The sequence below is a fragment of the Sparus aurata genome, chromosome 21 (assembly GCF_900880675.1).
Source record: "Sparus aurata chromosome 21, fSpaAur1.1, whole genome shotgun sequence".
NCBI lineage: Eukaryota > Metazoa > Chordata > Actinopteri > Spariformes > Sparidae > Sparus > Sparus aurata.
The window spans coordinates 1,922,927-1,938,047 of NC_044207.1; the positions used below are offsets into that span (position 1 = coordinate 1,922,927).

The window sequence follows — 15,121 nt, forward strand, 5'->3', positions numbered from 1 at the left end:
TGCGAGACCAGAATTCCAGCTCAGATAAGCTTCTGAGCTGCACTGGAGACCCCAGGTAACTCTTTCCTAACATACCTGTTCACTTCACAGATTTCCAACAAATCACTACCTCATGAAAACAACCACAAACCAACAAAACAACTTTTAGTAACACTTCATTTGAAGAGAGTATACATAAGCATTCATAACACCTACATACACATTACATGACACCTGACATAATATTATAGGCCTACATATCCACTCATAAATGGCTATTATATCACTTTCAATGTCAAATTGACATCTTACTCTATAGTGCTCAGTTGACATACTGTCATACTGATAGTATATTATGAGATTTACCTAAAAAATATAGCTTTTAACCCTAAGGAGTCGATGATCATGCTGGCGTGATCAAATCACGTGACTGATTTAAGATGATGTAGCAGCCTGACGCAGCCTCAGTGGGTCTTGGTTCCGGCGTATGTGTGGAGCAGCCTGCAAACTATATACCAGTTTTAAATTGTGTTGATAGGCCAAGTAAAAGCAGAGATACGATAAATATGTCTGCCGCACTTTTTTGCTAACATTATCATCATGTTTGCTGTGCATTTGGTGCAGGAAGAAAGGGTAAAAACAGGCTTTTCTCAGGAAAGTGTCCGCAAGCAGGAAGTGTTTGCATGCAAAAAACATGTTCCTATTGGTGGAAAAAGGCACCATACCAACCAATCACAAAATTATGTGGCAAAACACGTGATTTGGTTGCTGAGGAACAGGGGGAAGTTTCGGGAGGGATGGCGGCAAAATAGTGACAGCAGCAGTGACGGTGATAGAGAGCGATAGAGATGGCGGGTTTTGAGAGTTGAGAGATTTGTGACATTTAGCCTGTTTGGAGTGTATAGTTAGTGTGTTCTGTAGTGTTTAGTGTAGTGTGTTTAGTGTGTAGTGGAGTCATTTGTTTTGTTTTGTGAGTCAAAACAATGAGGAGACTGCTGAATGTGGAGCAGGCAGGAGAGCTGAGGGAGACCTGAGCCTGAGGCATTGCCTGCATTTAAATGTAAATAGTTACATATAACTTTGTAAATTTTAATAACTTATGCACAATTTTAGCAAACAACAATTAATATTTGCATTATAAGTAATAAAAATGGTTCGTTAAACATATTTGTGGTTTTCACAGTGAAAAAATCCAACTTTTTCCTACTCAGATTTCATGTTTTTTTGTGATTTTAGGTCCATTGTGTTAATACAGTGTGTCAAAATGAAAAAATAACTGTACAGTCACACATGTGAGGTTGTCCTGAAAATAATGACACCAAACAAGGCAAGGTAAATAGTTTTTAAGGTGAAATATAATGGTAAAATCAAAAGTAGTCAAAAACGGCCAATTATACCCCAGACTCCTAAGGGTTAATAAACATTCTCCATAATACAACCTTTAATTAACTTCTTATCAGCATGTAGCATGTGGTCAATAACAAAAATCTAGCCTGTAGCCTGCCACTTTATCATCATATTCTATCAAACTATTTTCTGATAGACATCTTAAGCTATTTAAAGAAGTAGCCAAGCCTTGGCTAAAGTGTCAAAAAGTTAGCATCAGTAAAAACTAGCATGTAGCCACATGGTCAATAAAAACTAGTCTTAAGCCTACCATTATCAAACTTTTTCTGGTATCCTACAGAAATCTGAAGGTATTGATGCAGAGACATCGCATACTCACTTACTTACTTACTTAAGTGATCATATAAAGGGACAAAGCTTCAATGTTGCTGGACATATTTTCAGCTAGCCACCACTCAGTGCGTTTACATGCACAGCTTAGTCAGATTACAGCCATAGTTCGACTATGCAACTCAACCAGACAACTGCAATTATCCGAGTATACATGCCGGTGAGAAAATTGGATTATTGGGCCGGAGCATGTCATACCCCGGTACGCTAGGTGGCGCTGTACCCATTTCAACTAGTGGTAACAGAGCCAACTCCGGCTGACCTCATTACGTCACCAGCTGCCTCTGCATTCAAGAAAGATGGCGGACGAAGAGCGAGACGAAGCTACATCTTTGTACATTTCTCAATGGTGTACATGATAATTACACAAACTAGATGCACAATGGCGCTCTTTCTTGCGGTGATTTCGGAGGAAAGACGCCGCCGCCGTCCGTCTACTTCCAGCTCACGGCCCCGGGGAAAAAATCTTGCGCATGCGCAGAATGCAAAATCCGATCCGATCTGATAAAACGTATACATGCAGGAGTAATGCGACTATCAATAAAATAATCTGGGTGCTATAATTCGACTATGAGAAATCCATCCGGTCCGATTTTAGTCAGACTAAGGTGTATACATGCATCTTAAAAATCCGATCATAATCAGACTAACACAGTAATTCGGTTTTCTTGAGTGTCATGTAAACGCACTGACTAAAAGAGACCCTGATCATGTTCTCCCTTGCAGGACCTCTAGTGGCCAGGATGCTGGCAAGATTAATTAAAGGGATAGTTCGGGTTTTTTGATATGAATCTGTATGGCATCCCCGTCAGCAGTGTCGTGCATCAACACTGACTTACCCCCGACAGTGTCCTGTGCACCGAGTTCTTGCCCAGTTTTGGTGCTGACGAAAGTAGTCCGGCAAGTTGTCTGGGGTCATGAAAATAAAGCCTTTTTCTTCTCAAAACAAATGTGTTCAAAAGAGTGATTCATTTGCATCACAAAACCGTTGTCCACGAAAAAGTCAGACCTCATAATCGCTTAGTGCTATTTTCTCTCGATTCGATCACTGCGCGCTGCTGCCAGCCTTATAAACTTATCGCTAGCTAGCTCTCACGTTAGCTCTCTTGCGTCGCTGTGGTCGTTTGTCCGAGCACGTAAAACACTGCCAAACAACTGAAAAAAGTGTTGGATTCGTGCGCGGCTGTCAGCTGGCAGCAGCACGAAGTGATACGAATCGAGAGAAAATAGCGCCAAGCGATTATGAGGTCTAACTTTTTCGTGGACAACGGTTTTGTGATGCAAATGTATCACTCTTTTTGTTTGTCTTTTTTAGAAGAAAAATGCTTTATTTTCATGACCCCAGACAACTTGCCGGACTACTTTCGTCAGCACAAAAACTGGGCAAGGACAGGCGCACAGGACACTGTCGGGGGTAAGTCAGTGTTGATGCACGACACTGCTGACGAGGATGCCATACAGATTCATATCAAAAAACCCGAACTATCCCTTTAACATATCAAAAGCATCATTTCTATAACAAAACTAGTGACTGTATAATGGAAAATCCGATTTAAACATGTTACTGACATTACCAGCAGATAGCATTGCAGAAATGATGTCATGTCAATAAAACGGTATTTAAATGGATATAAGACCTTTAGATAATTATTTTCACCACTAAAAAATTGTACTATCATAGAAACAACATACAACTCCAGAAACCCTGTATAAACCCCAAAAAGGAGTTTGAAAAATAACCATGTCAGTTGTCATCAAGTTTTGTCAATTTGATGCTGACATTTTTGTTTAACCTTTATTTATACAGCTAAATCTCATAATATACTATCAGTATGACAGTATGTCAGCTGACCACTATGTCACTTGACATAGAGTACAGTGGTGGACAGTAACGGAGTAAATTTACTTGAGTACTGTACTTCAGTACATATCCAGAGGATTTGTACTTTACTTGAGTATTAGATTTCTTTGGTACTTATTACTCTTACTTGAATACATTTCCAAGACAAATATTTTTACTTTTACTCGAGTTAATTTCTAGGAAGGCTGAAAAGTACTCGTTACTGTCAGGTCTGCTCTTTTTTTTTTTTTTTTTTCCTAAAATACTATTGGACACAAGCTGTGTTTGTCAAAGAAGGAAACCTATCACAGTGCACGCTCTCCACTGGGATCTACGTAAAAGCGGAAATACGTCATCCCTCCCCATAAGGATACCACCAAAGTAGCCACGCTCTCGACTGCGTTTGTCAACACAAAACCGCGACAATGGCTGCATCAGATGTAGTTTTTTGTAAAGCAGTGATTCTCAACCAGTGGTCTGGGGACAACATTGGTCTTTGAGGGGGTTCCAGTTCCCAACTTCTGATAGAGAGTTAGTTGGACGGTGCAGGGTTCATTTGGTTACAGTTTTAATGATAGTTAATAAACATCTGCAACATCTGCTGCAGTGATGTTGCTAGGTACGCGTCCTGCGTCCCTGACGCATTAAAATCTGAAAGGACGCACTAAACTCACTATCCATGCGTCCCGGGGACGCACCTCATTTTTCCCATGAAAAACGATACATTGTGAACATTAAACAACTCGTGTTTAATCACAGTAACTGGCAAAGAAACCTTGTTGTTAGCAGACCGGACAAGCGCTGTTTCAACCCTCTGCGCATCTACTCGGCGCAGACGTGATCCCCTGTACAAAGTATCGTGACATCCTAATTTAGCCGCTACCAAAACAACTAGCCCGTCACCGCTGATTTCATTTCAACCAGGGACATCGCACTCGTGGGGGATGTGTGTGTTTTAACACCCACACTTTTCCCGATGAGAGGGTTCAACACCCACACTTTTTCTGCAGTTTTTCACAAACGCCTTACTGCGGCCGGAGTCACTTTCTCCGGGCGCTCGAAGTCTGCGCTCGCTGCAGCTGCCTCCTCTCTCCTCCCTCTCCTGCTGCTGCTTCAAACATGACACCGGCTTTGGGACTGACCGGCTGATGATTGACTGTTCTGCCTTAAGTCCCGCCTCTCTTGCTATGTTAGATTTATTGTTCAGCTCTTGTTGATGAGGCGGGATCTACCGTAAAATACCAAATAATAGCCGGGCGTGTATTTGTCTCAACCACTTAACAGACCAGGCGTTTATTTGGGACAGGCGATTAAGTCCCTCCTCACAAAAATCCGGGCTGAAAATGTCACAAACCTCTCCAGCTTCTCTGTGAATTCTCTGGAAACGGAGAGCACCAAAAACATTGTCTGTAACGTTCTCTGATGATTATAAACGTTGATTACTCCTGATACGTTCAGAATACAGGTCGACACCAAACCACATGATGTGTTTTATAATGTTTTATGTATTTACAGCTGCTAATGTATGTATCGCTGTTACTGTGATGACATATGACAGTTAAATATTAAATCTGTCTATAATAACCACATCCTGGCAAGTAACTGTGATTTTTGATCATCTAAGTACTAATAATAACAATCATGACAAAAAAATTGACAGAGACTGCAGATCAAGATAAGCAGCTGCAACTGGCAGTGAGCAGCTCTCTTTTCTGTTAGCAGTGAAGTGACATAGTCCATGACAGAACATTATAGAATATGATAATGGATAAAATAACATTTAATGGTAAAAAAGAAAAAGTACAGTTGCAGTAGGCTTCTATTATAAATATTATTATTAAAAGAATCAAGACAGATGTCACATTTACATGTCAGGGTGTGGTTATTATAGACACAGATTAAAATTTGAATGTCATTTATCATCACCCCCCGACCCAAAATTGTGTTAAAAACACCACCACCACCACATCCATCCCCCGCACTTTTGAAAAGCTTTCTACACCTCTGATTTCAACAATTAAAAATACGAACTTCATAGAAAATAAACCCACGTTTCCACTGCTCGATGCTGTGCTCATTTGTGTCGATTATATTTTAACGTTTAGGGGACGTGCTGTAATGAAATAAATAGAACATAATCCGGTGGTGGTGATGAAAACTACATTGAATGGCAGCCGCCATTTTGTTATGCCCAAACGGTCAGCAGACTATTTGAATTTTAGTAATTTATTGTGGTGCTATTTATGTTGCTACAAAAATGCTGTTTGATTTGAATGTCATATGCCACTGTGACAGTTGTTTTGCAATAAACTTTTCAGATCTGTAATTTTATTTGTTTAATTTCAGATACATTTTGAACATACATGAATATATCCGTTTATCATAACCATATCATACCACCATCAGAGGAGTTTAACACTCAATAAAATTTAAGAAAGAGAATAATATAAGAAAGAAAGAAATCTTTTTAACTGGGGAGTCGGGACCCATTGAATTTCCCAGGGACCCACTCAACTCACCCCCTGTGGGTCCCGGCGACTCACTACATTGAAAACCTATCAACATCACTGTGCTGTCCTCCTGTGATCCCCATCATTAGGGCCCAAGCAGGTCATCGACCTGTGAGGTCCCTATTGTAATTGGAAGCGTTATTCTTCGTTATTATTATTATTCTGATCCGACATCGACTGCAGTTTTGGATGCCTGAACATAATCGAAAACTCTCCAAATTTGGAATTTGCGTCAGGTTAAAGGAGAACTTCGGTCGTTTTAAACATGCAGCTTCATTGCTCAAGCTACCCTTGACTTGCCAGTACCAAAGACGCGAAAACATTTGGTCCAGCCAATACAGAGCTCCGTGAACGGAGACTTAGCATTGAACGCTAACAGCATGGGGTCAGAACTTTACACTGGGTTTTAAGCGTCTTAACATGCTCCACATTTCACACCAAAAGTTATGCAACATCAGCAGACACCTTAGCACACAGCACTGTAGCTTGTATGACTCAAACTGAATAAAAAAGTAGTTAAAACAGTGTGTTTGTGCAAGCAGCTACTTACCTGTTTGTTGACATCCGCGTCTTCCGGTAGCTAGACCAAACTAGTATATCCACCGAGTGTGCACTTAACAGGCTTAACAGGCTATTGTAAGGCTCATGGCTCATGACAGGCTGCAACATGGACATGTACATTATGAACAGAAACACGAAAATACTGGAATACGTTTCTGTCTCCGCCAGTGAGGGAGTAAATGCACGCTCGACGGATTGACTAGTTTGGTCTAGCTACTGGAAGACGCTGATGTCAACAAACAGGTAAGTAGCTGCTTGCACAAACACACTGTTTTAACTACTTTTTTATTCATTTTGAGTCATACACGCTACAGTGCTGTGTGCTAAGGTGTCTGCTGATGTTGCATAACTTTCGGTGTGAGATGTGGAGCATGTTAAGACGCTTAAAACACAGTGTAAAGTTCTGACCCCATGCTGTTAGTGTTCAATGCTAAATCTGCGTTCACGGAGCTCTGTAATGGTTTGACCAAATGTGTTCGCGTCTTCGGTACTGGCAAGTCAAGGGTAGCTTGAGCAATGAAGCTGCATGTTTAAATCGACCAAAGTTCTCCTTTAAGCGAAAATAGCGATCCTGCATTGTCACTGGCCGTGGTCGTGACCTGCGGGCTCTGTAGCGCCCCCTAATGTTCAGCCCCGCCTCCCACAAGTGCGTAGAAGAACGAAATTCAATACGCAGATTCCTCATGACCAGACGCACAAACAACCCATTTGGACCCCTAGTGTCAGTCCAACAGGAAGGCAGCCATTTAGATGTGTGGCGGCGTTTTTGTCCAATTCATGCCTACTTTGAAAATTATCTTGTCCTAGAGCTTAAACACCACAGTCTTCAAATTAACTCAGTAATTTTCTTCATGCCTTGAAGAATAAAAGTTATGGAAATCATTCAGCTGCGCCAAACTTTAGTGGGTGGTGCGGTGGAAACCATTTTTTCCTCACGCCGTCAAGCATCGAGGCTTTATAACTTCAACATACAATTTCCTATCCACACCAAACTGCTCGTAACTGTAGAGGCTGTCTCCCCTAACAAATCTCAGCATCAATACTTAGTCTGCCATTTTGCTTTTGGCCGCCATGTTGAATTATGCCAATCTTCGTACTTAAATTATCTCCTCCTACAGATGTAACACCACCGACTTCAAAGTCACTCAGTAGCATCCTCTGACCTTGAAGATGAAAAGTTATGGAAGTCTTTATCCTACGTCATACCTGCTGGCAGTTGCGGAGCCCGCCATAACAATCCTTCGTCATGAAGCATCAAGTCCTGATAACTCCTTCATACTATTTCCTAGCTCGGCCAAATCTAGAGGGAATGTAGAGGGAGACGCCCTGAATAGATCTGTGAATCAATGCTGTGTCATATCCATAGCGCCACCCACTGGAAACATGAAGTAAGGGTTTTCTCTGTCAAATTGGGCGTCCTACATGCATGTACATGAATGAAATGTGGCACGCATGTGTGTTATGACAAGACGCACAAATGACTCATTTACACCCACACTCTCAGTCCAACAGGAAGTGGTCAATTTTGCTTAGAAGCACATGAATTGGTTGGCAGCACGCACTTCTTGGAATAATAACTGGCAAACAAAGCAGAGCTTAGATCAAAAGCTTGACACTGATAGACAGCCATAAATAAATTTTTGAAAGAAGGCAAGTGAAGCATTATTCTACACTCATTTATGTGCAGTGATGACAAACATAGGCTGTGTCCGAATTCAGGGGTAGCATCCTTCAAGGACCCATCCTTCGCCGCCAGCAAAGGCAGGATCCTTCAGAGAGACCTGCAGGCCGCGTCAGCCTGTTGTGAAATTGGACGGTCTACCCTTCGCAGCATTTCCTGGTTGTGTCACCAGATGTTTCCGCCCACACCTCACTATTTCTGGTGAGGTAAGGTCTGCGAAAGTGACAAGAAGAGTAAAGTTTGACTGTCAGATCTGTTTCAGCTTCTGGAATTCCTGATTTCCTTTTTAATCCTTCTGCTTGTGGAGGAAGAGGAGAAGCGGCTCTGGTTTATCTCCGGCTGAGAGGACCGTGGAGAGGTAAACCTGTTATTGAACCCACAGTAATGTTATCAATATTATCATTATTAGCTAGCTAACAGTTTGGGGTCATTAACATACCGATACGCTACGTTAATGCTGACATATAAACTGCTGATCACCACATATGATTTTATTATGATCTTAAAGGCATTGTATTTTAAATGTTTGGTAGATAGTTTAGTTTGCTGTAATTTATTATGATTATTATCATGATAATTAGAGTATGAAATTATAATTCCTGCCTCTTTCTTAAAACATTCTTAATGACATGGCAGCCGTCGATGGAGTCAGAACTGCAGACCCGGTTGACGGACGATGTGGTGGACAGAGGAGACTGGACCCCCAAACACCCTGAGTACCGACCCAGATGATGTCCCACTGACACCATCCAGCCCAGCAGCACTGCAGGGACTCCTGCTCAGCCTGTTACTGTCCATCATCTATAACTGTTTTAAAATTGTTTTTAATCATAATTGTTTTTGTTAATGGTGAATAACAATCTGTATGTAACATGCATGTACATAAATGAAATTTGGCACGCAGGTGTGTTATGACAAGACGCACAAATGACTCATTTACACCCACACTCTCAGTCCAACAGGAAGTGGTCAATTTTGCTTAGAAGCACGTGAATTGATGGTGTACGTGATGCAGGTCGCCACTAAATGGCATTGTTGTCTTTCAGGTCACAGGTATCCTTTGTGCTTAGCAACCTCTGGATAACCTCTAGATAATTCCATTCCATTGCAGGAAGTCAGCCTCATATTTATCAGATTTGATTGAAATTTCAAAATGTGGCTGCACGCACTTTATGGAATAAAAACTAGCAAACAAAGCAGAAATTAGATCAAAAGCTTGACATTTATAGACAGCCATAAATAAATTTTTGAAAGAAGGCAAGTGAAGCAGTACTTTTCACTCATTTATGTGCATTGATGACATAGTCAGATGTACATTGCATTTGCAGGTAGTTTTGTCTAAATTGCACATTACAACATGGAATAATTGAAGGGTAATGTTTAGAGCCACATAATGGATAAGTCAGTGGTAGTAAGCCACAGCACACAATTTTCAATCAAGCCAATTTGCTAAGAATGCCATTTGTGTGTTGTGTCTGCCCTGTCAGTGTGGTACAAAACAAGATGTGTGGAGTTGTGATTCTGACCAACTTTTCCACGATGAAAACAGTGGCTTCCCCTGCCATTTTAAACAACTGAGTGAGTTCTTTGGTTAAACACAGCTACTGCAGGACCAGTGGCGCCCCCAGGGGGGGCCATGGCCACCCCTTGAAAATTGCTGGCTACCCCACTGGCCTCCCCAGTGCTCCCAACAAATTTCCCTGACTGACTAAGGTGCTGGCTCAATAGGGAACTGTAATTTAAATCTCCACCTGTGGGGGTGCTAATGTGCTGAAAGGTGTGCAGTCTGACGGGAAGTCGGCGCAAGAAGCAGAAGAAAAAAACAACTACATTTTTGTGTTTTTCTGAAACGTTTGTGTGTTTCTCAAACTTGAGGTAAATGTGTTGGATGCATATTGTCTTTAATGAAAAATAGTCAAGGGGAATGCAGTACGCAGCCACAGACTGGAGCTGAATCTGAGTTGCCACAAGGACCATTTTGGTGTGCCACCCTAAGATTGTCACTGGCCCCATCTGGTCCCCCACAATGAAAATGTTCTGGGGGCGCCACTGTGCAGGACGCTCGTCAAACCTGGTCACTTGACCGCTGTCCCTTTCCAAAAGGAAGAATCACATCTGGCTGCACTCCACTACCTATCGAAATCTGTGGCATTTTACTTCCATCCTCCCCTATGATGCGCTGCCTTCCTGCCACAGTGACAACAGAAGGCAGTGTCTTAGCTGCGCCGGTAGTTGAGTGGTTAGAGTGCATGCCACATACGCAGTGGACCCGGGTTCGAATTTAGGGCGGAGGAAGTTTACTGCAAGCCACAACCCCCCCTTCTCTGTCCCACTTCCAATCTATTCCCTGCAAAAACACAGGTGTCCATGCCTGAATTCCAGACAAAGGCAACGAGAAGGCCGTAACACTTCACACAACATAACAGTGCAGAATAGATTGCCAAAATGTACCCGATTGCTAAATGTTTTAGAAATTATTCACCTGTAGTCCATTTGGATGTCTGTGGATGGCAGGAAGTTGTTCTGACTTCACCTGAAAGTGCTTAATACTGGCAGGGGCAACGCACCACGTTACAAACACACGTTGGGAGAAGAGGCTGATATTCACCCCCGGCGTGCACTGTCCCAAACGTAGGCGGTTGCCGACTCCGTGAACAACGATCAAGCAACTGAGCTTCAGCCCTGGCTCGTTTGGACGGCAGCATGCCCCGACATGCGTGCGGACTGCGAGGGCCCGTTCATCACTGCTTGCAGTTTTAATTGTATTTGTTTTTATAAGTGTTTCTGCAGGCTTTATGTAACATTGTGGTTCTAACAGCAAGCACATCAGTGCAGGTGGTTTCAAACAGTTAATTCTCAGAAACAAGAGTTAAAAGGTCCTTAAATTCATTTAGAAAAAATTATAGTAATTCATTGATGTTTTTCACATCAATGAATTACTATAATTTTTTCTAAATGAATTTTACTCTTACTCTTACTCTTACTTTTACTTAAAGTAAATTTAAAAGCATGTACTTTTGGATACTTAAGTATCTTTAAAAGCAAGTACTTTTTTACTCTTACTCGAGTAACATGTCGACTGAGCTACTTTTACTTGTAACGGAGTAAATTTTGACCAGTAGTATTTGTACTCTTACTCAAGTACTAGGGTCGAGTACTCTGTCCATCTCTGTTTAATAGTCTTTCTTATGACGTTATGTTGCTGTGGGCTTATATAATATTTCGCAATAAAAGTAGTAATGGCACTGGTAATAAATACATATTTTTGTATTTTTTCATATTATTATTGTAAAACTATTTGGAAAACACGGGCTATATGGACCCAATCAACTGTATTTGAGAAGGGGGAGATCGATCTCAGATGGTACAACCCATCTATTGCCATGCAGAGGCTGCGCTGTCACTCAGTGCGTTTACATGGCACTCAAGAAAACCGAATTACTGGGTTAGTCCGGCTATGATTGGATTTGTAAGATGCATGTATACACCTTAGTCTGACTAAAATCGGACAGGATCGGATTTTTTATAGTCGAATTAAAACACCTAGATTATTCGATTGATAGTTGCATTACTCCTGCATGTATACGTTTCATCGGATCGCATGGGATTTTCGCGTACTGTGCAGGCGCGAGATTTCTTTCCCGGGAGCTGTGAGCTGGAAGTAGAAGGACAGCGGCGGGAGCGGCGGCGGCGTCTTTCCTCCGAAATAACCGCAAGATAGAGTGCCATTGTGCATCTAGTTTGTGTAATTATCATGTACACCATATACGAAATGCACAAAGATGTAGCTTCGTCTCGCTCTTCAAACGGCATCTTTCTCGAATGCAGAGGCAGTTTGTTGTTGCTGGTGACGTAAAGAGGTCAGCCGGAGGTGGCTCTATTACCACTAGTTGAAATGGGTACAGCACCACCTATCGTACCGGGTATGACATGCTCTGGCCAATAATCCGATTTTCTCACTGGCATGTATACTCGGACAATTGCAGTTGTCTGATTGAGTAGCATAGTCGAACTATGGCTGTAATCTGACTAAGATGTGCATGTAAACATACTGACAGTAATTTAAGAGAAGATTAAAACCAAAAAAATATATACATATTAGGGCTGTCAAAGTTAACATGTTGATAACGCGTTATTATATAAAAAAAAAAAAGAAACGCGCATTGTATGAATTACAGCCGTCGATGGCACCTGTAGTCTTGATCCAGAGGTCGGCAGAAGAATAAGAAAGGGAATCAGAAGAAGAAGAAGCACGGTTGGCTGTTCGGGAAAAACATGGTGGACTGAAAAGCCAAAGCCAAAGGAAATGGAGAAAGGACTTATGAACCTTTACTTTCAAAACACTGCCAGATGGTTTGGTCGATTAGTTATCTGCATGCACTGTCGACATTTAATGAGTTACCATTTAAGTACGTCGAGTCTCAAATATCATTTGCAAGCCAAACACATGGCAGATGCAGAGAGCCCACTGCCCCCCCCCCCCTCCTCGCCAAAAGCAGACATCACCATGTTTTGATCCCATTTAGGGTAAGGGGATATTTTTTGAGCCTTTTATTTTCCTGTGTTGAATAAATATTTTCATAAAGCAAGCATATTTGCCTAACCCTTACCCTTTCTTATGTTGTTAAAAGTATTAAGAACATGAAAAAAATACATTAAGGTACATTACAACAGAAAAAATTGTGCGATTAATTTGCGATCAATTGCAAGTTAACTGTGGACAAAACGTGATTAATCGCGATAAAAAAAATTAATCGTTTTACAGCCCTAATATATATAAAAAAATTTCCTGACAGATGTTTTTCATGAAGTAGCTTTAATGTGGTCAGAAAGTAACTGAGGTAGCTTCAGTAAAGCCCAGCTGTTTCAATCTCAAGTGGTAATTGTCCATATGCTAATGCTGTCAATATTCTGTACTTTTCTTCTTTTCCAGCTTGTACACTGTTTACTCTGGGCAGTAGAAGCTGTCCTTCAAGGAACAGCTCACCCAAAGTGAGGTCATTCTCGTAGTCCACAAAACCTTTCTGGAGCTTCACAGGAAAACAGCGTTGCAGCATTCTGCTAATCACTTGAAGTAGGTAGGGACTTGTCTTAAAACTTAAATAGCAATCGGAAAAAAAGGCTCCAGGATCCCCAGGATGCCACATCGATTTGGTCTGATCCAAATATGTTCTGTGGAATATGACACTTTACCTGAAACTTTTCAATCAGCAGGAAGGTGAGGAGATAATGACTGAATCTTCATTTTTGGGTGAACTGTTCCTTTAAATTAGGAAAAAGTACAAGCACAAAATACCTCATTACAAGTACAAGTCATGCAAAATCCTATTTAAAAGAAGGTACAGAAGTATTTCTAACATAAAGTACTTAAAATATCAAAATAACTTGTATGTATAAAATGTGACTGATACATTATTAAATATGACATCAGCTGAGCAGCATCTGACTGTTGCAGTTGGTTGAGGCTGGGCTAGTTTATTTGAACTACTTTATACACAAGAAATATTTTGGGGTCAAATGCCAAATGGGTTGAAACATCTGCTTTAATCTTTTGTAATTTGTCATATTTTATAAGCTCATCATATACTTTATTATGTACATGTTTCATCTGTAAAGTAACAGTAACTGAATCTGTCAAACAAATGTAGTGAAGTAGAGTGACATAATTAACAATAAGTAACATGTATATAGACAGGTAAAGGACACAAATGTTTCTTTCTTTTTTTCAGACTTGGGATTTTTGTTTCAAGTTCTGAGATTAAAGTTTTACTTTTTTTTTTATATCACTTTCAAGTCAGAATTCTGAAAAAAAAAAAAAAAGTCAGAACTCCTAAACTCTTCTATACTCTGTGGCTCTGTGCTCAATAGAAGCCACACGGTCTTTCATTCTTACCTTATGGTTTACAACACAACCATCACCGAGGGGCTCCATGAGTCTCACCTCGCCTGCATCCTTTTCCCTTCATATACTTGCATCATATTGATAACACGTTCAGGAGGAAGAGTCATTTATAACATCTGGTCTTAGCATCTTTTTTTTTTGTTTGAACTCTAAGACGAGTTTGGATCTGATGTCATCTCTCTGTCTCCTGTCTCCTCTCTGTCTACCACTCTCTGTCTCAGATGCCTTCTACAGCCATGATGTCGCTCCTAGCAGTGGTTTGTGTGATGTGTGTAGAGGAGTGTGTGTGCTTCCCTAATGGCTCTGTGGTGATCTCCTGTGGTAACATGATGCCTGTTCATCCACCCTTCACAGCCTCCACCAGCAGCCCACCATTCACCCTGTCTACATCTAGTGCCACCTACAGGCCTGGTGAAGTCATTACAGGTGTGTCAGTCTGTCCTGCTGCTTCTCTAATTGTCTTCCACAGTTGAAACGTGTGTGAAGATGTTGTCCATCGGTGGGAATGTCTTTAAATACTCCACTACATTTATTTGATAAGTCAGGTTAGGTTCAAATGTCTCATCAATAATCAGTCAATCAATCAATCAATCAGTCAATCAATCAATCAATCAATCAATCTTGATTTTTATTGTGCCAATTTACAACAAAAGTCATCTCATGCCACTTTTCAAATTGAGGTCTAAACCAGACTCCTTGATTAATTTAATTTAATTTAATTTAATTTAATAATACAGTATTTAATATGTATATATATCATAAAGTAAATATATTTATCATTTACTTTTACTAGAATTTTTGATACAGTACATTTGATATCAAATACTTTGAGACTTTTATTGAAGTTGTGCATCAAGTATGGGTGACTTTTTGTTTTACGTGAGTAATCAATTTAAAGGATATCTCTAGTG

At 40.8% G+C, this 15,121-nt stretch overlaps 1 protein-coding gene across 1 annotated transcript in view; it reads left to right on the forward strand.

Annotated features, from left to right (window-relative positions):
* The window catches only part of LOC115572887 (putative ferric-chelate reductase 1), a 51,478-nt gene that overhangs the window by 17,190 nt on the left and 19,167 nt on the right, over positions 1-15,121 (forward strand). Inside the window, exon 2 of the mRNA XM_030403367.1 lies at positions 14,432-14,636. Within this exon, the coding sequence (XP_030259227.1) occupies positions 14,432-14,636 (205 nt within the window). The remainder of the gene's footprint in view (positions 1-14,431; positions 14,637-15,121) is intronic.